Source organism: Gambusia affinis, linkage group LG07, assembly GCF_019740435.1.
Source record: "Gambusia affinis linkage group LG07, SWU_Gaff_1.0, whole genome shotgun sequence".
NCBI lineage: Eukaryota > Metazoa > Chordata > Actinopteri > Cyprinodontiformes > Poeciliidae > Gambusia > Gambusia affinis.
In genome coordinates, this window is record NC_057874.1 from 2,659,802 (window position 1) to 2,684,477 (window position 24,676).

General features: G+C 39.7%; 1 protein-coding gene across 2 annotated transcripts in view; it reads right to left on the reverse strand.

Annotated features, from left to right (window-relative positions):
* Positions 1 to 1,619: 1,619 nt before the first annotated feature.
* klhdc8a (kelch domain containing 8A) overlaps positions 1,620 to 24,676 on the reverse strand; it is a 49,677-nt gene continuing 26,620 nt past the window's right edge. The window contains exons 3-10 of one of the 2 annotated variants that reach the window (XM_044122335.1): positions 21,633 to 21,753; positions 21,206 to 21,522; positions 20,512 to 20,722; positions 19,132 to 19,296; positions 18,828 to 19,046; positions 7,299 to 7,400; positions 6,663 to 6,811; positions 1,620 to 4,354 (exon numbers count right to left, since the gene is read on the reverse strand). In XM_044122335.1, coding sequence (XP_043978270.1) covers positions 4,301 to 4,354; positions 6,663 to 6,811; positions 7,299 to 7,400; positions 18,828 to 19,046; positions 19,132 to 19,296; positions 20,512 to 20,722; positions 21,206 to 21,370 — 1,065 coding nt within the window. In that variant the 5' untranslated portion in view covers positions 21,371 to 21,522; positions 21,633 to 21,753 and the 3' untranslated portion in view covers positions 1,620 to 4,300. The remainder of the gene's footprint in view (positions 4,355 to 6,662; positions 6,812 to 7,298; positions 7,401 to 18,827; positions 19,047 to 19,131; positions 19,297 to 20,511; positions 20,723 to 21,205; positions 21,523 to 21,632; positions 21,754 to 24,676) is intronic. The other variant, XM_044122337.1, reaches the window with a different exon arrangement.

Sequence of the window (24,676 nt, forward strand, 5' to 3'; positions counted from 1 at the left end):
AACCTGGAGAGCTCTGGAGAAATAGCTGGGGACAGCCATTCATCCTGAGCTCAGGGAAGGTTTCCAAATCTGCCCCCCTGACATTCTTCTGGGCTCAAAAGAGCCTGAGGACATAAGTGGCCCAAAACTGGCACAGACCGCCTCGGTGTTGCCAAGGGCAGCCACTCTGTTGAGGCGTTCACAGGGCCTTTTTTTTTTCTCTCCGTTACTCACTTCCTGGTTTGGAACATCAACCTCCAGAGGCTCTACATGTCCAACTCCATGCTCTGTTTTGTATTTCTGTCTCTGTGGAAAAAAATTTCCTTAATAACATTGGCAGGTTCTTCAACAAATCTTGTCCGTATTTCTTATATAGTCATAGAAAGAAAGAAGAAAGTAACTGCATAAATACTCACAAGAATAACTTAAATACCTCAAAGAAGGAAGAAGGACTTTTTCCTTCGTCTTTAGCAGAAGTTGCTTTTTGACTATTTCAGTCTCAAACACTGTTCTAAAACATTTTTTGTGGTTTTTTTCCAATAACACTGCTTCCATTCATAGATGTTTGCACACCACAGCATTTCAGTAAGGTCACAATAAATTATCCATTTTACTTAAAAGCACCTTTCACGCCATATCAACTATTCAATGTTCAGAAAAATATTCAGGTGGTGATTTTAGTAATCTCACAATCTTAAAAAAATGTACAAAGTTTCTTTAGGGTCAAATTATGAAATGGTTGATTAAAATAACTCAGAAATGATTTGATAGCTGGAAAAACACCGAGAAGGAAAATCGAAGTTTCATTCATGTGTTATTTTTGGAAATATTGTTTATGGATTCTGGTGGAAGTTCAGTGAACATCGCATTTAATTATTTATAACAGTTACATGTTTCCAGTCACCCTCTACAACCTGCTCAACAAGGTGCTTCTGACACAATTTGACAGATCCAAACTGAGTTAGTTATTTACCAAAGATTTAAAATGATTGACATTTCAGTGTGACACACTGAAATGTTACCGTTACACAACAGTAACATTTTGGTGAAGCTGTAAATCTTTGCTGATATTCTACCAAACTCACATCCTGTCTGATCTATCAGCGACGGAGCAGATCTGCACAAATGTTAACGTTCATGGGGGTCAACCAGGAGGAGTCATTCAGCGGAAAGCAGATATTTACATACAATGAATCAAAAGACACAAGCATATTTTCTTGTCTCTGTCTGAAGTTAAATCTAAGTCAACTTTTCTTGTTTCAGCTCTATTAAAATTACCCAAATTATTTCTATATGCTAAATGCCAAAAAGCATCGCAAGAAAATTTGGTTATTTGATTTTTTATTTTTTTTTGTAACCTTCCTCATATTCACAAGGTTGCATACATTTGGTCAGTAACAAGAACAACTGTCTTTTAACCTGAATGGTTTGGGTCAAACGTTTTGGGTTGTAAATATCTGTTTTAAACTGTTTTTGCTGGTCAGGGATCAGAATGGCCGCCCGTTCAGCCCTACATGCAGTGAATTGGACTGAGTTGAAGTAGCGTTCCTCTCAATTGAGTGCAATTTTCGGGTATTCAAGTAAAAGTAGTGGCGTACTGTGGAAGAGCCAGAATGTCAACAAAGAGCGACAAGGACTCGCGTGTGGCTGCTGCCATCTAGTGGAAGCTAAGTGCAATAAGAAAATTTATTTTACAAAGGAAGTCATGAAGTCAGCATTACATGTCATTGTGTAGCAGAGGAAAACATGGCTTAGTTTTTGTGTCAGCACAATAAACATACAAATAATAAAAAGACATGCACATCTGACAGTGCACAACAATAAGTGGGTCCCAAACAAAGTCTGCAGTAAAATTTCCCTCTTGCAGTTTTTGCACACAGGATGTAAACAGCGTTGAACAGGAATCGTATTGCTGTAGGCAGAAAGATGACCTGGAAGTCAAACAGGGTCCAAGTTGGTGCCTGGAAATGAGTCCAAAATCCAGCAGGCACGAGTTGAACAGGCAAACCCACCATATGAACCTTTTCATGTCTTTAGGATTTCATCTGACAGACCAACACTGAGTGGTGCTGAGTTCTGACTCTACAGGAAAAGGATGTCTGATTTGCAACTGTTTTACCAATAAAAAAAACTGCAAAGTGTGGCCGGGATCTCAATATAGACACTATTACTGTGATGCCCCCAAAGAAAATTCAATGCAGCCACAGTTGTCTTCTGAAGTCACTTCATTACTGTACAGAATCCTGATATGTGTAATTAAATCTCAGTATGTACACAGCTGTTTGATGAATGTCTCTGAGTTTTTGTTTGTTATTAGTAGCTGCGTTTCCATTGACCTTAAAATTGCACAAATTGGAGTTACAAAAATACATTTGCTTAATGGAAAAAAACCCTAGCATTTTCTATTAAGAGGTTTTTGCGCTTGGATGAAGTGGTTTTTCAAACGCATCAAAATCTATTTGTCTTGTAAAACTGCAATGAAAATATTTTTTTCACATCACACCAGCCGCAACCAACAGTCGGGTTTCTCTACTGGTGGAAAGGACAAAGAAATCGACAGAAAGAGGGAGGAAGACGGTGACAGCATTTTTTTTTTATCTCATGAACAACTTATTCAGGTGTGACTTTAACTGAGTTTCTTATTTAATGTAAACACAGCAAATGCAAAATTGTCTTTTTCCGACATCAGCAGAATAGCTACAACGTTTGCCGCAGATTTGTAATGGAAAAGCAGCTAGTGAATAACAAATCTATAGGTCAGCTGGAAAAATACACTCAGCAGTCAACCATTAATTGTGGACTTTACAAATCTGGTCTTTGTGAAAGAAAAACAAAAACAGGTCATAAAAAGTCCAAATTTACAGTTTGCAGTCAGACATGTGGCTTAAAGTGTGGAAGACGATATTCTGATTAGATGACACTAAAGTGTAACAGTCTGACCTCTAGTAAAATGATATGCACCGTGAAGAATGGATACATAAGAATGCACACCACACTTTTCAGATTTATAAACATAAATGATAGTAAAAAGCATATGTCACTTTCATTCCACAAAATAATTTTCCACTGATTTATGTTGTCTTAAGACATAAAATACACAATGAAATTTCTGAATAGAACAGCATTTCACACATGGTTAATTTCATATACATGATCATAACGCACAAACAGGAAGTGGTACACCACACAGGAGTCATATCATAAGAAAACACTATCTTAAAGGAACTAAGACTATAATACTTGAAGGGGCAGTATTATGTGTTTTCCAGGCACACAGTGCCATTTTAAAGCATAATCAACTAACTATGTAATTTGATTATGCTCTTTCTCTCTCTATCTATATATGTCAAATCATTAAAATAAATTTTACCTTTTAAATTAACATCTTGAAATTGGGCCTCTGTCTCTTTAAAAACTCCTGCTATTTCTGAAACTCTGCCTACAGAAAGTCATCACAACACGTTTCCTCTGTTAACCCATTAACAACGTTTTTTACCAGCATTTCACTGAGACGCAGCTCAAATAATGAACTCAGCAGAAGCACAGATCCACCAGATGTTTGCTAATTGCTGCTGACTAGTTTGAAGGAGCCGAGTGGGGGAGATCGGAGGAAGGCTGCTCTGTGAGGTGGAAACCTGAAGCTTGGAAACTGCAGCTTTGAGGAGGTGTTGTGTCTCAAAGGCGGGGCTAGACCCACCCAGGCATTTTGCACACCTGAATGGTTGCCATGGAAATTAAAGGAATTCTCAAACATCCATGAAAAAAATAAAGGCAACACTTCAGGTATGACTTTGATGAGGGAATAACATTATAACATGATATAAAGCTCCAAAAAGTACATTTTACATTATATTGCCCCTTTCACAGTACCTGGAAACAAACTAGCAAACAAAAAAACCCTGTATTATCTGTATAATTAAATAATCTACAAATATTGTTGTCACATTATCTCACTAAAATAAAATGCTTTGTAAAATCCACCTTATCTATAGTTCCTAAATCACATGAAGTAAAGAACGAAGACACAAGATGAAATACATATCAGCAGTAAAACTGATTTCTCATATTGGTTTGTCTACACGACCAGGCATGGGGGTGGGGGGGAGACAGAAACTTCCAGAAGAATTCCACCTTTACAGGAATTAAATCTCCATCCAAAGATGGAGTCAGGTGCTCCATTGTGCGTTCAGACGCGTTGCTCAGCTACTTCCAGCAGGGGGCAGTGTTACCTGTTACATCGCATGCTGCTTTCTGTGCACTGGACTCTGATTGAGGAAAGAGGCGGAATCCGCAGCAATCACCTGCCATCGGTCGCACCGCGCTACAGATACTCTTCTTCTTTGACATAGAGGATCTCATGGGCTGAGCTGGGAACCTGACGGAGGCAGAAATGAGTAAAAAGACGGACAGTCAGGGGCTACGCATATTTCCCCACGGACACCGCGGTCGATACTTCGGCTCTGTAATGAGTGAAGACTCACAGTAAAGTCCCCGACAAGCTGCTCCAGCTGTAGTTAAAGGTTATCTGCTGTCGTGGCCGAAAAACGTTTCGTAGTGACACAAATATTTATCAGCTAGTTTTTCAAAGAGTCTAAGGGATGCCGAAAAACAAATGTATGAATGTTGCCATAATATATATTTAAAACCAGTATTCAATAAATCCCAATATGTGTTCAGACGATGTGTTTTTAAAATAATCTTAAACTTTTGAATATGTTTAAGAATTTTTTTCTTATTATTGCTCTGATGTAATGAGCTAATTTTAAACTATTCCAGAAGCAGAAAATCATCATTAAATTATGATTGATTATGACTTTCATCATAATTTAATTTGTCTTTTTTTGTTGTTGTTAATTTGAACAAAAATAAAGAATTGGAAACATGAATCTGAATGGAATTAACCTAAGTAGCGCAGTAGCTGATTTTAGTTAATAAATAAATGAATGAGATTTTCTATAATATTCTAATTTCTTAAAATGGGTCTGTAGGTAAAATATTCTACTTCAGTTCTTCCAGTGTTGACTCCTCCCTGTTCATGGCCCTTGTAAAAGTATTCCTACCCAACAAAAGTTTTCATATTGCATCCCGCCTTTACATGCTAACACACATAATTGTAAAAATTTGCACTGTACATCACATGAAATCATCATAAAGGAAGATGAACGTCAAACAGAACAGGGCAGACACTGAATGTTGGAATTTGACAAAATATGAAGAACTGTGCTTTTCTAACGTACTGCATGTTAAACTTAATAATGTCCTTATTGCTGCTGAGACTCAGATCTTCTGGCATCAGGTTAAACTGGCAGAATTAAAACCCACATGGAAAAAAGTAAACAAAATGAAAGTAATAATCACAAAATATTCAATGAAAAATCCTAAAAACAACTTAATTAATGTGTTTTAACTTCTTTATTACAAAGCAATCCTATTTAATTTTGAAAAATGCTCTCAATGGCCATAAAGGAAAGTTTATAAGAAGGAGCTGATCAGCATGACGAAAAAAAGCCAAAAATTATCAGCAAATATGACTGTAAACTCTATCTCAACTATCTGTAGTAATTCATAATGATATCTGGGGGATGATGGGGGGAGGGCATAATTGCTGCTCACCTGCTGTTTTCCATTTTGTTTATTTTTTCTGAAAACTGAATTTAAGCCTCCCTCAACAAGCATGAAACAGCACAATCTGTCCTCTTAGAGCAATGTCTTCAAAACTCAACCAACACCAGAAGATTTCACTGAACCAAAGCCGCGTTCTCCCTCAGCTGTTCTGCTTACAGCAACAACTCAAGACGACAAAATGCAGATAAAACAAAAGGTAACAAAAAAAAGCTGAACAATAATGACAGAAATAAGCAGAAATATTGAAATTGTGAACAGCGTTGCATGACATCAGAAGTCCAGAAATCCAGAAAAGCGGCATGAAACATGAAGACTTTTTTCTGCTTCAGCCTCGCTCCAAGAAATATGGAAACTAATGATCCTTTCAGCATCATTAGTTTACAAATAACATTTTTTCAGCAACATTGAGTGGCTGTGTTAAGGTTAATACAATTAAAAAAAGCATTTTAAAATAACCAACGTTGCTCGTGTACCAAAGAATACCTGGACTATAAATCCAGTCTCCACTTGGACACATAAACCCTCCCTGGTGGCTCTCTGGGGTTATTATGAGGAAGATTGTATGCTTTGCTGGGAGAAAGGTGAAGTTTTCAGCCAATTCTGTTTGAATCTAATGTTAGATAATGATGAAAACATTAATGTAATGTTTAGTAAGATCAATTATCCCAAAATAGTATGCAATATGTTCAAGTGTGCACATGATTACAGTAATATCATGCAAGACCTTTAAAATCCATTACACTCAGTTTTCTTCATGTCTCTCTTTACGTCACACTATTGAAAATACTGCATCTGGTTAAAGTTTGGCTGCTAAGCCAGCTAAATCACAAAGCTTTTATTTCACCGTTTTCAATTTGTGTTGCATTAAAGGCCTTTAATCCTCCCGGCTGTTGGCCTTCCTGCTCTGTGAGATTTACTCACTTTTCCAAAATGTCTTCCTTTTCGAGATAAGGGAAATTCTACTGCTAAGACATCCACAGAACATGAAGAAAATCAGGAAGATCCCTTTAATAAACACACACATGATAGAGTGTAGTGTGTGTGGAGTTGTTTCTAACCTGGTTAACTCCTCCCACCACCAGGAGGCGATCTCTGATGACAATGGAAGAGGCGGAGCATCTTGGGAAGTTCATGGGAGCCAAACGTTCCCACTTCTTTTTCTGAGGGTTAAAAGCCTCCACTGTGTCCAACGCCGAGGGTTCATGACCTAAAGGTGGCACGTAGAGACAAACGCTTATTAATGTGTCCAAATCTGCCAACAAAAATAACAAAAAAAACATCTAATTAGAATTCATGATTTTGTGTATAAATTGGTGATGGTAATGAGCTTAGGAGAGGATGCTGTAATCCATTAAAACTAGCTTTAAACTGACTGTCATGTTTTTGGACTGAGAGGAAGCCGGAGAACCTGGAGAGAACCCACCATGCACAGGGAGAACATGCAAACTCCATGCAGAAACTCCAACTCCAACATACTTCCATCTAGATTTGAAAATGAACTTTAAACATTCAATGTATTCAGCGCACATGTATTGATATTTCATAAATTATTTCTGTATTTGTTTCCAGTTTTAGCAAATTGACACATCTAAATAATTATGTCACAGGTTTTTGATTTATGGTAACTCTCCATACAATTGTGGTTCGGTGATTTCGGTGATGGCTGAGCAGCAGAGCTTGTGTTTCCGTCTTACCGAGTCCACCTGCAACCACCATCCTGCCGCGCAAGAAGGCGGCGGCAAAGTCTGCTCTCTTAGTTTTCAACGCCACCGTCTCCTCGGACTTGAGCCAGGCGCCTGGAATGGAACAGGGAGAGAGAGAGAGAGAAAAGACAGCTGGAGTGAGCAAACATGTGTGCTCGCGTACGTGTGTGTGTATGTGCAAGGTCACACAAAGTAGCCGAGGTGAATTCCTGAGGCAGCGTAGTCCACCTTCAGCCAGACAGGACGCTGCTGAGTTTTCAGAGTGTGACCTGCACAAACAGGTCACCCAGGAGGCAGCTGCAGTTAGAAGAGGTGTGCACTCTCTGTCCCCCCCCCCCCCACACACACACACAAATATATATATATATACACACACCTGTCAAGTACTTAAAAAAGGTTAGAACAAACAGGCAAAGGAAGGAAGCAGGTCAAGTCAGAGATGGCGATGTGGTGGTGAAGCTGATGCCTGCTGAGAGATCGCTGAACACGTCTGGACTATGCTGGAGGAACAACGGCGCCGATTCAAACTAGCATGGTTCCTGAAGCATAAATCTGACTGAAATTTGACAGAGATGTAGGCAGCACTGTGCACTGTGCTACAAGGTGGGCAGCTTTTCCGTTTTCATAATCTGTGAGCTTCGATTTGGCAGAATTCCCTAAAACAGCAACAAAAGTTTCCCATTCTGCTCAGTTTAAGTAGAGTCTGTTAGCCCTAAACATTCATACATCCCACAGCAGATGTCAAACTCATTTTTACTTTGGGCCAAATCAAAATCATGAATGTTCTCAAGGGCCAGTTGTGCCAGAATGCATTGATAAGAACCTTTCAAAGAACTGGTAAAGGTAATTTTATTTGTAGAGCACATTTTCAGCAACAAGGCAATACAAAGTGCTTTACAGGAATTAAGAGGAAATAGAAACAAAATAACAAACCAATGGAAAGAGCAAAAAAAGAAAAAGAATCTAATGTTGATCTAAGGTATGTAAACTAGGTGATCCTTTAAGTTGTTAGATAAGTATTCTCTGGTCTAAGTCCATTTCTGGGTTGGAAGAATAGGAGTCTAAAAATAGTCTAATAATGTTGATCCAAAGTATATAAACTAGATACTAAAGTAAAGTATTAACAGCTGTCTCTACATTGAATAAGGTCTTCTGAAAATTAAATAATACTGAACATCTTTTCAAACCGTTGAGTTCCCTCAAGTTTTTTGTGATTGTTTCTGGGATTTTTATTTTTTGTTTTGCAATCAAAATCACAGATCTTAAGGTGCTAATCCAGAGATAATTGCAAGGAATCTTCCCACGTTTGGACTTACGTACAACTTTTGTTACTTGCCATATCTGCAGCAGTGTAGTAGAATTAAGAAATACTGCCACCTCCAGGTGGGAGTCAGCAGTCACTGAAACCCGATGGGTCCAAACATTTTTCCAGATACTTTGATCTGCTGATTTTTGTCAAAATTTGATCTGGTTGTGTAAAACTGGGCGGACTCATTGATATAAGCTGGAGGGCAGGGCCAGTCCAAGGCATAAGCAAACAAAGCAGCCGCTTAGGGCCCCAGGGCCAAACAGGGTCCCCCTCAGTGGAGCTGATTTTTTTTTAGTACCGATTTCTATGTCATTATAATAACAAAAACACATAATTTCATTATGAATTGATTTGTTTTTGCAATAATATATATTTGATAATGTATGTAAAAATCATTTTAAGGACAAAAAGAAAAGAATTTGCTCTTGAGGGCCCACTGCTGGCCGCGGTGGGAACCTCACGCTTTGCCGGTAACATGAGCTGCTGTGTGCAGAGCATCCAAAGGTCCAAAGCTCCGGTAGAAGATAAAATGGCAAAACAATGTTTCAAAAAAGTATTTATCCTTCAGGGAGAAAGAAAAGAAGAAGAATGGAAAAAAGCCAAGATAAAGATTTGTTTTAATATGTCTTTGTAATGTAATGTTTATAAAAAAGATTTGTGAAGCTGCTAATAGAAAATGAGTGAAAACAACTCAGTTCAACAGCCAAACATTTATGCTAGCGTCTTTGTGTGAAGCTGAGTTTTAATTTGAAAGCAGTTGATTCTCTTGTTTGGCTTTGAATATTTCTGGAGGTTTTTGGCTTCAAAACAGTGTGTTTGAAAATGTTTGATAAGAATAATTTAAACTTCTCAATATCTGACAAATGAAATGTTTTCCATCAGTCTACATGGCTACTGCATTCATATATCAATGAGCTGTTCTAAGCTGTAGTTGGTGATATGTTGTTTGCTGCTGATCACTTATGTGGCTAAAACAAACAATATTTTTACATCAATTTATAAATTATGTGGAACTTCTGTTTAAATCAATTCAAGGCTCAGAATCAATAAGTTGCAATAAGTTTATAGCAGGTGTGTGAATGACCTGACAGTCTAACAGTTGATTCCAGCAATCCACATTGTTAGCAGAAATAAAGGGCCCCAAAACCAAATTTTGCTTAGGGCCCCATGGTGGATTGGGCCGGCCCTGCTGGAGGGCCTCGAAAGTTTCACATGTCAAACTTTTGAGAGTTTGACACGTGATTTACAGTCTGTCTTACGTCCACTACTGGGGACAAAGCTGAGAAAAATGAAGGGCTCTCCTGGATTGCTCGCCAATATAATACATATACAGCAATGCACTGAGGTATTTCCTCATCCCAAGCCATACAGAATGTTTTAGCTACATTCCATAAAAAAAAAGAAGAAGAAGGAAAAAAAAAATCACAAATAGGTGAATCTGCTTCTCTAGTAAAACCAGCTACCATCAGAAGCGTTAGCAGGGTACTGGTAGCTGCCACAGCCCCACTAAAGCCACACTAATGGGAGCAAAGCGCAGGTGCAGTCATGAAGATGACTGCACCTGAAGCAGCTACTGAACGCTAAAATCCCAACATACCTGTAACCCCATTAAAAATATTTATCAGAGCCGCAGGTGTGGAAGATTTTACATCTGATATTTAATCTCCTTAAATCTACATGGTTGAACAATGACAAAACATTTCATTTACGGCCTCCTGACAGGCTCCAGATTATTAAAAAAAAAAAAAAAAACTAATTAAATGAAAATGTAGCCATCAAAATGAAGTTTTCTCCTTTCCCAACAGATCCAGCGGAAAGTTTTTCTTTCTACTTTCAGACTTATAGCTGCTGCCAAATCTTGTTTATCTGAGGGAAAGCCAGGCAGGAGGAAATCGTGACAAGGGAAGACAGATAACTTCATTAAGGATGTAAGGGAGTCAGTGAGAATTAGAATGATGGAGCGATAGAGCAGGAGTGAAAAAAAGAAGATTTTCCTCTTTGTGTGCTTATCTCACTCGTGCTCTTCAGTCCTTGTTTTTCTTCTAACCTCTTTCTGCGATCCATCCCTCTTTTATCTTGATTAATTTCTAGTCTGCTGCTGAAACAACCAGCGAGAGAGTAAACAGCAGTGGCAGACAAAGTGTGGAGAGAATGAAAAAATAAAATAAAAAAGAGAGAGAGCGACAAGAGGCCAGATGGAGAGTCGTCCCTGAGTCTTCCAGTCTGGTTCGGTTCTGCCGAGGAGAACCAGGAGAACTCCCAGCTGGCTGTCCGCTCCGCTCCTCTCCGGGGAAAAGCTGCTTCTCTTTGTGATGTCATGTGCAGTCAGCGGACGCATTTTAATGAAAATCAGCACTCATTATCCGTAGCACTGAAAGGCGCTTTCAGTGAATGCGTCCAATGTCGGCAAACGCCGCTTCCACCTTCTACCTTGGTAATGAGAGCTGATTTGTTGATGTAGAGCAGGGGTGTCAAGCTCCAGTCCTCCAGGGCCACTGTCCTGCAGTTTTTAGATGTGCCACAGGTACAAAACACTGGAATGAAATGGCTTAATTACCTCCTCCTTGTATAGACCAGTTCTCCAAAGCCTTGCTAATGACCTAATTATTCTATTCAGGTGTGGTGCAGCGGAGGCACATCTAAAAGTTGCAGGACAGCGGCCCTCGAGGACTGCAGTTTGACACCCCTGATGTAGAGTTTAGTACAAATTGATGGTGCAGGTAAAGTGAGTTTTGAACACATCGACTTTGTTTCAACCATTCAAACCTTTCTGTCTTTCGTGTTCCACTGTGTCAGCTGATCCACATGGAGAAGCTGGGCAGTTTGCTTTGCTCTATAACAGATTATCTGCACACGGCGTCCGAACGGCGTGGGGTCACCGACATTTAACTTGCACCACATGTCGAATACACATACACACCGAAGCAAAAGAACTGCACAAATGAATTAATGGGTAAATAAAAATAAAAAAAATAAAGAAATGGGAATGACACAGGAAACGGAGACATTTCCTCAAACTCATATGATGCAGCTTTTAAGTTGAGGGCTGTCGATCCGCCAGTACAGGAGGGAAATAGAGCCGCTGCACGTAAAGTTGGAGTGAACGAGTTTATGGTTCGGCGTTGGGGACAGAGGGCTGCGCCTTAATAAATCCAGTAGATTTATTAGAACGCTCCCCTCTGCTGGGTCCTTATGGAAAACCAAGACCGGTTGTGATACCAGCAGCCTATATATGTACGTTTCCAATTTTTGTCAAAGAAATTGTAGGTGCGGCTTACAGTATGACGAGCTCTGTAGTCCAGAAAATACGGAAAATCACAGCATTTCTGCCACGTGTCTGAAAAACCATTTGATCCTCTCAAATCTCTGCGTAAATCTTTAGTTTAGAAGAATGGCCCAAATCTTCAGTTTGCTAAGGAGGACCAAGAACCACACAAGTCTTCACATTAAGATCTTCGGTCTTTGTGTGAAGATAATCATGCCGTTCTGACAGGAGAGACGACAGAGGAGAACAGAGAAAAGGGGGATGATGGCAGAGAGAAGACAAAAGCATGAAGGAGATGAGGAATTCTCTGAAGACCTGGCTTTGTAGTCTGCCTGGTTTTAATTTCGTCCGCAGCTCTCCTCTGTAATTCTCCCTGGTGATTAAAACTAGAGAAGGATGGTGATTAGTTCTTGAGCTTTGATGGATTGTGCCTGTCACATGTGAAATCTCAAATACCTCTGACTGAGAGATGATGCTGCTGAACAGAATGTTTCCGACCTCAGTGGGCTTTTTATGACTTAATGGTACAGAAAGACTGTTTCTCATTTCTCGTCCAGCCATTTGTTGCCCTTTTTAACACTTTCAGTGTTTTCTTCTTTCCCAACAGGAAAGGAGACACTTTCACTTTCAGTGTTAAAAAGGGCAATGTTAAAATCCAGTGTTAAAATCCAATACTAAATATTGAAATGTGTTTTTTTTTGCTCACTAACTATGAAGACTTTTAAGTTGTTGTTTTTTTTCTCGAATCATAGCTACTCATTCTATTTTCTTCAGAACACGAAGACGACAAAAAGAAACTCGTGAGCAGATGATTGGTTCAGATTTCAGGGATGTGTCAGTGAGTTAGACACAATAAAAACATTCAGACTGTGCAGCGGGATCCATGTGAGTGCAGATCAATGCGAAAGACAAAACCTCTGGTCAACCCACTGACCATGTGAGCTTTTACACACACTGATAACCTGTTGCTCTGCAGAGTCTGCCTCTAATCAGAAACGATTCTCAGTAACACTTTATTTGAAGGGGCGTACATGAGACTGACATGAGACTGACATGAGACTGACATAAGACTGACATAAACACCACATAACACCTGTTACAAACATGAAGGAGTCTTTATGAACGTTTTCATGAAGTGTCATTCGACAAACAATGACACTTTTAACGCAAAGTTGCATTAAAAGTGTCAACTTGGCATTATTCAGTAAATAATGAAATATTTAATGCAAAATTTAATTAAAACTTGCATTACAAGTCAATTAAAAATGTCAACTTGGCATTAAAAGTTTCATTATTTACCAAAGGATGCTTTATAACTAGAGTCATGAACATTCATAAAGTTTCCTGTCAGACTTATGTACAATAAAGAACCTTCATGTAAAGTGTCACCTGATTCTCTCTGTGCAAAGCAACCAATACTTTATAGGATACTGTTCTCTTCTATCTAGATACAATTGATTTCATATAGATGTGGCGATTGTTTTTTCTCTTTAATTTACTAATTTGTAGTAAGAAGGTTTTTAATTGTATTAATTATTTAACTGTAGATTATTATTTTTTTTTTAATTCAACAAAAGTGTCTTTTTTATGCAGGTTTTTAAACTAATCTAATGGGAAAAATGACTTAAGCAGATTTGGGTGTTTTTGCTGACAATAATCAGAATGGTCTTATGTAGTTTAGTCTATAAACAGTTCTTCTTTAAGCTGGGCAGTGTTCTTTACACTGAACCGAATGATGTAATCTTTTTAATTTCTCCAAATCTATCACCGTCTACCTCCTACTGAGGGAGGAGTACAAGTGATTATTTCAGCAGTCGATTTTTCTGCTGACGGGAAAGTGTTCAAATCCATAAAGGTTATTCATGTTCATCTCTGAATTGTTCAGCTGTTACTGGCTGAATCTAAAACAGTAAGTTTGGGGAAATAAACATTCAAGTTGTCTCTGAAAAAGTTGCTGTAAAAAAAAAATGACAAAAGTGTGGCAACATGTTTTATAGTTGTTGTTTTTATTTTCCAATCTAAGCTCATAAACTAGACAAGCTGCAGAAGAGGAACGTTGGAAAACATTTCCACTGTGATTTTGGTTTCAAAAAGTTAAAAGTGCGACAATTTCCTCTCCACAAACAGACTTTTTTTTTTTTTTGTTACCCAGAATACAACATCCGCTAACAGGCGTGCGTCTTAATGCTGGAGAGATGGAGCAGTAATACAATATCAATGTGTCACGGCAGATTGCACGGCCGTGTGTCTGTGTGGAGGAATATTGCTGCAGATGGATAATAAAGTAATCTGTTTCTGGATCTTGTAATTTGAAACGGTCCTCATCCCCCAGCAGCTCATCTCCCATCTCATCTCAGGCAGAATTAGATTGGAGAAAGCGACTGCGGCTGTGCGCTCGTCAGCGGGCATGCTGGGACGTTTGTGTGTGTTGGGAAGCGTTTCCCCTTTCCGTTTTTCTCTCTCTTTCTCCAAACACACAAGTCAATCTCTCCCCCCCTATTATCATATATTAACGTTATCGCCGCTGTGTTCTGCTTTATTCGGCTTGCATTCGACCGATCCCAAAGTGTGACTGGATGCCCGGCTGTCTGGAATGACTTATTGATTTTCTCTTTCCCATTTCTTCTTTCATTCCCCCCTCAATTTGTTCACCTGTTACTCCGGGGCGCGTCGGCTGGATGGAGGCACGAGTCTGAAGGAACCAGCCTGTTTGCACCGTAACCTCTTTCTCTTTACCATGAGGCTAATGCTAACAGCAACGTCTTTGGCGAATACTATCATCGAGAAAGTGTCAAGTCGAAGCAAAATGGACAGATGTCTTTATCTTTGACATTAGAGCTGAGTTGCAGAATGTTTGTGAGCCACTATGATGACATTCTGAACGTAAAAGCTTCTCACACACGTTTCTAACCTTGCGTAAATGTAAAGTTGAGCTTTGTCAATGATTCTAGTGACCTTCTTCCTGTAGGTGCATTTTAATTGGTTATTAAATTGCACAAATTGCAAGTTTTTTGATACAAAGTTTTTGTGTTTAGTTGAGATGATATTTCAATTTCATTCAACTGAAATGTGTGGGTTTTTTTTACAGAACTGCAACAGAAACACTTTTTTCACATGTCAGTTTGTTTGCAGCATCAATGTGATTATGTGTTGACACTGGCCTCCTTGGATTTTGTGCAGCTGGCTCCACCAGAACTCTCACTGCTTCTCAAAGTTAATCAAAAGTTGAGTCTTTCATTTGAAAGTGTTGAACCCAAAGCTCCATAACTTCTGTAAAATCACAGACTATAATTTCTCAAAAACGCTCCCAAGGAGGCGGAGCTTGTTGTTCCAGTGCCTGAATAAGACACAGACCTCTGATTGGCTAGGTGACGAGCACTAGCACTAAGGCTGAATTACAGATATATCTTATGTAACTGTTTACATTGTTGTTCCATCCATCCATCCATTTTCTTTACATCCTTGTCCCTGGTGGGGTCAGGAGGGGAGCTGGTGCCTCTCCAGCGAACGTTTGGGGCGAGAGGCGGGGTCACCAGGTCACCAGTCTGTCGCAGCCATGCTTATCCATTAACCTTAAAGTTGTGCAAATTGACATTTCGAAAATAAATTCACTTAATAAAAACATACCGAATTTGAAAAAAAAAAAAAAAACAACCCAAAAAATTCATTTTTGATGTAAATCTTTTGCATTAGGATGAAGGTTTCTTTTTGTTCATATCAAAATTAGGGTATTTTGCAAAACTGCAATGGAAATACTTTTTTCACATACTATGAGTCACGTGATCAACAACCGGATGTTGCTACTGGAACGGAAATGAGGAAGCAGAGGACAGGAAGTGGTAGGAGAAAGATGTTTTTTAATGACTTATCGTGTTGACAAGCCGATTCAGATGACAAGGACAACTAGGATCAATTATAATATATGTATGATTGAACTGAAGTAACTTTTTTTGGTAAAGTGCCTTGAGACCACATTTGTTGTGAATTGGCAGTTTATAAATACACTGAATTAAATTAATGATATTTCAAAGTTAAAAATGATCAATGTCAGTATCAGTATTGGCCGTGCCAGCCCTGTATTTACTTGGTATCAGATTGACACTAAAATATTCAGTATCGCACACCTCTAGTAGCCAGCATGTCGGTGTCATGGTAACCTGTAGCACACCATCTTGTCTGTCACACAGTTACGGTTAGACTCAGTCAAAGTAACTGCCTTCTGAAAAACACCAAACTGTAAGATTTCTTTTTAGCGTTTTTTTTTTCATTTTCTTATATGCAGCATGCTATTTTAGAGAAAAATGCAAGCATATTTAGCTTCGTATTGACGCCTCCCACAGATGGCGTCTCGAGTGGGAGAATTCGCCTCAAGTCACTTTCAATTCGCAAAACTCTTGCAAAGCAGAAAAGTCATGAGCACCCCCCATCTCACACACACACTGCTGTGGTGTACAAACAGGGTGTACACACACTCTTGCGTGCGTTCAATCTGCTCTATGCTCACAGCATCGCCGTTAGTAACGACGGTGGAAAAACTCAACGTTAAAAAGCTGATGACACTGGACTGGGGGAGACACTGACAGCGAACGGCATGAATGCAGCTCGTAGTTTGGATCAGAGGGAAGGGAATCTGTTGGAGTCGGTGGCACATTCAGCTAAATAATTGAATACGGCTCTGTGCCCAGAGCTTTACTCATTAATCAGATTTATGTGAGTCCTAATCAATGTCATCTCCTCTGGGATTTTCTCCTCATTCTTTGTGTACAGTAAGTAGGAGTTAAAAGCGTTACCGAGAGGAGAATGTCAAATTTATTTCGAATACACTTTGACTGAAAAAGAAGCCAGTTTCTTCTTTGACTTTATTTTTTAAGGCCTGAAGATGTAAAGAAAAGAAAAAAAACAATCTGTCACCACCTTAACTGCCTCCATTGCTGGATTAAAAAAGCTACAGAAGGAAACGTTTAAGTGACTCCTTCAACCATCTAGCTTAAACCTTTGACTGTTGAGGTTTTATATATAAAAAAGAAATGACAACATTTTAATCACAGGTCAAAAGAATGAGACTGAGAATAAACCATACAGACAAAGTAAAGTGAACAGGATCAACCTAAAATCCAGAAGCAGTGTTTTGAATATCTGGTTGTCATTACCCTCGCCAATGCTAATGCTATCCTTCCTATGCTAATAGCCACTAGAGGAAGAAGACAATCCAGCGGGTGACCAGCCAGGTATGCTAGTTGCTAGCTTCTCCAATGCTAAGTGGTTTATCTACTCTAGTAGTTTCTTTCTCATCTGCCAACACCGGCCATTTAGTTACTGGTGCCTGACTATTATTAGTATCAAAGCTCCAGAATGGAGGTAGCCTCCTGTAAGAAGCATGTTGTCATTGCTAGGCGTATAATCGTCTCAAGTTTGGCCCTGATGTGTAATGAGGCATAGCACTGTTACTGGACAGCGCCTATAGGAGCTGCTATAGCTAGTGACGTCCACCAGCAGGCGCCATTACTACGCTTTGAGTCGTGTCCACAAAACCAGATTGCACCAAAGCAGGGTGTGAATTAATTTGTTGCAAAAATGTTCATAGGAAAATTGTTTCTTACCTTATTTCTCAAAGTTAAAGGTGGCAAAATTGTGGTGAAGCAGCTGTAGCAGAAAGCAAGGGGACAGTGGGGGGAGGAAGAGGAGCGATGAACATGACTGACAGCCGCTCCCCTTCTTCCCCCCATCGTCCCCCGGCTTTCTGCTACAGCTGCTTCACCACAACATAGCCTCCCACCAATGCTAGGCTAGTTTGCATGGCTCACCCTCCCCTGGCTCTCATTGCTTGTTTCCTTTTAACAAATATGTAAAACCATATTTTTTAAATAATTTTTCCCCCCATATTTAGCAGTATTTCTAAATATGGGTAAAACACAGGGCAAGAGTCATTTTCAATGTTTTTTTCAGCAACACGTCAGTTTCAGACTCTGCACAGAACAAACAGAGAGTGAGGGAGAAGGCTTCATATTGAGCTTTTGGAGAAAACGCAGGAGACAGGCTGCCACCCACAACTTCTCAGCAAGCTAACCGACTCCTGGAAGTGGAGCCCCGCTGATCGAACTCTGCTGCCCTACGTGGTTATCACGGCCGGCCGCAGAACAGCAACAATGCTCAATACGATCGCACTTCTCCAGTCGATTCAAACTGAACATTCAGAGGAAGTGGTGAAGATGTGTTCAAAACTTGCTGTTAATACCAACAAAAAAACCCGACAAACATGTTTTCTGTGTTAAGAAATAGTAATTTTTGAACCTTTGTTTGTTTTATCATATCATAGATACTGTATTAACACCAGAGATCAGAGTGAAAATATGCTAAAGTAGTGCTACTCTTACTTGGGTTCAAGTTCTAAGTACTCAAACCAGGACATTGTATTAATATTACTTCTAGTCATTAAGAATATACAGTATATTCATAAAATTGAAATATTACTTTAACCCCTAAATCTTCCAGGATGTAAGAATAATTTGGGAGTAAACTGAATGACCAGCAGGGGACATATGCAGTTCACCGATTTATTAACCCACTGAGTTATCTGCACCAATTTCCTTCATTTTGGGAGACTGGTGATGGACGGATATTTACATGTGAAGCTGATCTTATTTAACCCACCAAAGGTCTAAAAATCAACCACTGTTCTCTTCTGCTTTACCCTGAGAGGTTTAACTGTTAGCCCCGCCCACCAGGTCACGTCTGCATGTTTGCAGTTAACAGTCGCCCCACTGTTGCCAACTCAGGGGCTTTATTGCTATATTTAGCAACATTTCAGACAAAAACAATATTTGTATCGGACAAAATCAGAATTGGCGATTTTAAAGGTCAGGCTTTTTAAAAGATTGGTGATTTGCCAAAACACAGCAATGGGTGCAAACAAAACCCTCTGAAGACAACACGTGTGTTTCTGTACCTTGATTGGTATCAAAAATATTGACGTTCTTGGTGAACTTGGAGCTTTGGTGTCCCCCGCCTTGCCGTAATCCTCCCAGCAGACACAGCCTCCCAGCAGAGTCCCATACCACACCCCCGTAGGTGCGCTTACACGGCAAAACAGGCAGCGAGGTCCAGGAGCGTGCTTCTGTGTCGTACACCTCAAAAGCTTTCACTGGTCGCTTACACTGGCGACCACCTTCAAGAAAACAATCGTGTGTTTTTTTTTTCTTTTCTGGAAAAAGTGCCAAAAGCTAGAAAAGCTGTTTATTCTGGAGAGTTACCTGCAACATAAAGCTTGTTGCCCAGCAGGTGGCAATTGGCGTCGTAGCGAGGAGTCGGCATGGGAGGAAGTAGCGCCCAGACGTCCTTTCTGAGGTCATACTGCTGCAGGACGCTGCGAGGGAGCAGGTCAGCAGCCATTCCTCCAACAGCCAGAGCACGGCTATCTACCACAGACAGACGTTTTAGGAAACTTCTCTTTAGTTGATCAGAACTGTTCATTATAATAAAACAAGTATTTTTTTATTATAATGTGCAACAGATCCCTATTTAGTATTGGCAGATTCACCGATTTGCAGATTTTTTTCCCCCCAGAAGATCAACGTATTCACAAATGTTTCCATGGAGCGTGTCTAAAATATAGAAAAGACAATCCAGCAGCGTTGGTTTTTCTGCAGTGTTGTTTTTGATGTAAAGCAACCTTTATTAAAAAAAATAAACACTTTAGATTTAAGAACAAAGACAATACCTAATTACCTGGAGATGGTTATGTAATATGAATGAAGATTCTCAAAAATCTTAATAACAAATGCTTCACTTAGTCAACACGAAAAGGAATATTTTTTTTCATCTGTCTGTGCCGATGGTTTGGTCAGACGGTGGACGGTTCTGTTGGTCAGGAGGATTTGACTCTTCATTACATGTTACGCCTACTCGTCCCTTTTTTCTTTTTTAAGCTCATGAAAGATTTACAAGCGTTTGTAAAAAATGTAAAGCGTCCCTCCCAACCAGGTCAGTCCACAGATGTTCCACAGGAACTAAATCTGGCTTGTTTGGCTCGACATGAATTGAAGATGGCAGTTTCACAGGAGCGACAGAGCCTGGGCGGATCTGCTGGGATGAACGGGATAAACTGCAGGTGTGAAAAGCCTCAACATGCTCATCCAAGAAGACTGAGAGCTTTAACTGCTGCCAGCGGAGCTTCAAAGACCTCCAGCGCCTCCCACTTCTACACTTCAGCTCCGGCTCTTCACCATATTTCATCCAGTTCTTCCCCTTTTATTTTTGTCTTATTGCTTTATATAAAACTGTTCATCTGCACTTTTCTTTATAGAACAGAAGAGGCTAAACTTTAGCATGGCAGTTATTACCATGTTACAAAGTTTATTTCTGATGAGCAACAAGCCCATTGAACAAATGTGAGATGATTGATGGTGATTTTTGTTTGGGCAATTTGATTTTAATCATATCAAATTGGATTTGATTAAAGCAGCTCCTTAATTAGACAAAATGAGAAAATTGTGGCCATCTTTCCTTTTGTTATCATTATTATCTGATTGAAGAGCTGAGCTCCTTTCTTCTTTGGAAGCTGTTTTATTTTCACAGGATTCATGGCTAGTAAGAAGATAAATCCAGAGGAGTTACTGCGTAACCGTGGATACCTTTCACAGTGATGGACACGCCCATCAGGGCCTCCCGCAGCGCGCTCCTCTTCCTCCACCTGCCTTCCTCCGTGTTGTACATCTCCACCACCTTCAGAGGGCGCTGGTCTTCTCCCACTCCGCCCACCACCAGGATCTGCTTCCCCAGCACGGCCACGGCCGCGCCTGCGCGGGGGGTGGGCATTGGGGCCAAGCCTATCCAGCGGTCCCCCTGAACACACACGGTAAAAAACGGTAAAAACACAAGTTTTAAGGCCACGCACCTAACGGTCAGGTGTCCACCTTCTCATGTTGCTGTTTGTGGTTTAAGGCAGAAGCAGTTATTGAATTATATTATCACATCAAAAGTTTAAAGGTTTACTTTTTTAACAATATTTTTAGCATCTGCCAGAAACATGTAGGAATGTTGGGCCTGTAGTTTTCACCCAGAGGAGGTTAGGTTAACAGAGTAAGTGCAGAACTTTCTCAATGTACTGTATATGTTCTATTATTAATATATATATATATATATATATATATATATATATATATATATATATATATATATATATATAGGCATAAAAACCCCTTCAAGTTTTTGCAAAAGAGAAAAAGGCACACTTCATTTCAAGCAAACATAAAAAAAAAAAAAGATTAAAAAAGCTAAATATGTGTAATTATGCAGCATCAGCATCCAGGTGGTACTGATTGGTACCTCAGGAGAGTACAGGTCCAGTCCGGGGCACGGCCGCCCCGCAGCGTCGCAGCCCCCCAGCATGTACATCTGTCCCCCCACCTCAGACAGAGAGTGGTAGACGCGGCCGCAGGGCAGACGCGCCAGGCTCTGCCAGTGGAACTCGTTGGCACTGGGGAGCGCCATGACCCGGAACCAGAGGAGGGGTTCAGGAAACGGTGGGGTGGAGGAGGCAGGAGGGGGAGAAGCTTGACCTCAGGTTCTGTTGAAGGTTTCAGCTGGGGAGTCAGGGGAACTTCAGGCCGACTGGACGCTCCGTCATCTCACTCTGCTGGACCCTGCAGAACAGAGCAGCAGGAGGAAGAAGCCTGTTAGTATTCCCACACGCACAGTGTGACGCTCCGGCTCCTCCCGTTATGCAACGTGAGCGTTCTCCACGGCAACGCACCAAGGTCCAGAAGTGATGACTTGGTAAAGATGAAGATCTACCTAAACTTTCATACAGTATCTGCATCGTCTGAACTCCAACTTTATGCTCCATTCTCCCTCTAGTCCAATTGTTGCGTCATCTGAAACAATAAATGTATTTTAAAAAGCATAAGGATGCAGCACTGACCACAACACAGAGCTGCAGCAGGTGTGGTGTGGGTCACCACTGGAAGACTGAACTACCACTGGAACTTTTTCACAGGAGGTCGTCTGACAACGTTGGATTGTTTTTGTTGTTTTTTTTTTTTTAGATAAATCATCAGTGAGCAAGAAAGAAATAAAAACAACACAACAGAAGTACAGGAAAAGAGAAAATATTAATAATGTTAATAATGCTGTGTGTTGTACTTTTTAAAACAATTGTTACAAAATGCTTCCCATAAAAACAGTCAATTAAAACAACACCATAAATGACACCAAAGGTATACCAAACCAAATTAAAATACATCAAAATTGATAGTAATTATCAGAGTTAAAGGGAGGACGGAGAAATAATTTGAAAAAATGACGTATTTTTAGGGGGATGAAGAATATGGATGGAAGAAAAAGGGCTTGGAAAAATCAACAGTGAAAAATTCACCTGGAATAAATAAACAGATGAAAAAACACAGCGCTCAAGAATAAGAGTGTCACATGAAAATACTGGTTTTAGTAAGAAACAAAAGCATAAAAGATAAATTACAACACTCAAAAATGAATGTAGAAATAAATATTTATATCCAATTAATTGATCAACTAACATATCTCTTGTTTTTATTATTTTGTTTTAACTTAATCTTTTAAACAGAACACTCTTCTACAAAGTCTTTTATCAACAGCTCAGACACTGATTCTCTTTTCTTTCTTTGGTTTCTCGCTCCTGCAGACGCTCAGCAGGTTGATCCAGTCAGCCAGAGAAACGCTGGCCTGTGTCATCCAGCGCTCACCCCAGAGACTGAGGCCTGTCTCTCCACAGATGATCGGAGGAACCCTTCATCCATCCGGCTGCGATGCGGCCTGTCAGCTATCTGTCAGTGGAGGGAATAGTTCTTCTGTCACGCTCTGCTCACCATCCTCTGTTTCCCACTTGCAGAAAACGTCTGCCGGTGTTTTTAGCTTTGCTGATCCTTTTCCCCACACACACTTATGTGTTATATTGGACAAGAATTAGCAATATAATTAGGGGTGTGGCATCATTTCTTCATGTCACATCATTTATGATGGTGGCATAGCGATGAGTACAAGGAGGAAGCTAAGGGCAGACTTTAGATTTTAACATTTTTAAGTTTTGAAAACACTTCAAAACTTTGAAATGTTTTCAAACACACAATTGTACACAGCTACACACAATTGTATACACACAAATTGATTCTGATTTATTGTTGCATTACAATGAATACTTTTAGAGCATTTTAGCAGTTATAGGAGAGGAGATAGACATTATTATCCAGGTCGGTTGCCTAATACGTTTGGTTCATTTGGGGAGGTGTGAATGCAAAATCAAAATCTGATGTGGACTGAAAAAAGCGAACGCTGGTGCAGTTCCAATGCATAGTGCAAACGCCAAGTATACATATAAACGCTTGAACCTCTTCCTTTTGGAGCAGGAAGCAGGAAGTGGACTACAACGCAGAGCATTTCCAGAATGAATTCAATCAAAACTAACTCTAAGTTAGTTTTGATTGAATTCATTCATTTTTGCTCAGAAGGGTGTCGTTCTCAGTGTCTTCTTCAGACGTTTTTGTGCAGTTCCCCTCACTTGGTGCAGCGCCACCAAAGGTGAGGAGGGGAACAAACAGTTTGGTTGGTTTCACACTTTCTTCAGTCGGATTCATCTTGAAGACCTGACTGCTGATTTAAATTATTTATTAGACATAAATAAATGATTTGAGTAAGAGTGACTTAAATTTGTCATGTTAAACACTTAATGAATTAAGTTATGAAAACTTAGTAAATTGAGTTGGATGATTATAAACCGACTTGATCAGACGTAGGATATGAAACTGGTATTGAACTCAACTGTTTCAAGTAAAGTCAAAGTAAAAAGTTGCTTTAAGTAAATTAAGTTAACTTAAGTTAGTTGTATTTCTAAATTTTAAGTTAATTGAACACAAAATACATAGTAAGTTATCATCACTTTGTTGTAGTTTCTAGTGTAAAAATGTTAGTACATTTGAAATACAATAGACTGACGTACAAGTCACTTTTTTTTAGCAAGATACAACAGTAAGTTATTTCTTAATATTGATTAAAAATTCACTATTTCCACCGGGGGATTTTTTTTTTTTCACGCTCTGCCAGTGGAACAACACCCTTTTCATCAAAATTAAGGAATTATTGACTTAAAACAATCTCCAATCTTGATAAAATGTTACTTGTAGGTTAGTTTTGTCTTATTTCAAAGGGTATTAGGATATTTGCCCCAGAAAACAGACCCAAAATTCTTTGTAAAATTTTCTGTTTTTGCAGTGCAGTGAAAGAGTTATGACAGGATTTCATTTCTCTTTGGGTTCAATAAAGTATTTCTGAATTTGGACTGAAGTGAATTCTAACCTTTGGAAGCAGCTGCTTACTGTGGATCTTGTTTTGGGGTTTTCAGTTTGCAGCAGGAGGAGTAAAGCAGCATGCCACAGTGCTGGAAGGATTTTTACTTGCAAGAAGAAATCAAAACCCATGAATCCCGTTCCAGCTCGGTAACACAGGAAAATCCAATTTCCCAGTATTTGACCTCAGATACAGTCACTTGGCTGACTGACTGTCAGATCTCCAGCTAAAATCTGTGAGTTTCCTCTCACACGCTGTCCTCACTACAGGAAAACTTTATTACTTCAACGACATTTATTCAACCAGCTAATTTACGTATCGCTCTGAATCATCTTGTCACGCGGTAAAAGTTAACACAACCTACCATAACACAGGACGGACCGGAGCAGCTGTGTTTTTAACTTACACACCTTTCCCTTTCACCAAGAATCTGTTTGTTTTCCTGAAGTCTTCATCTCCTCCTCATAAAAAGCAGCTGTG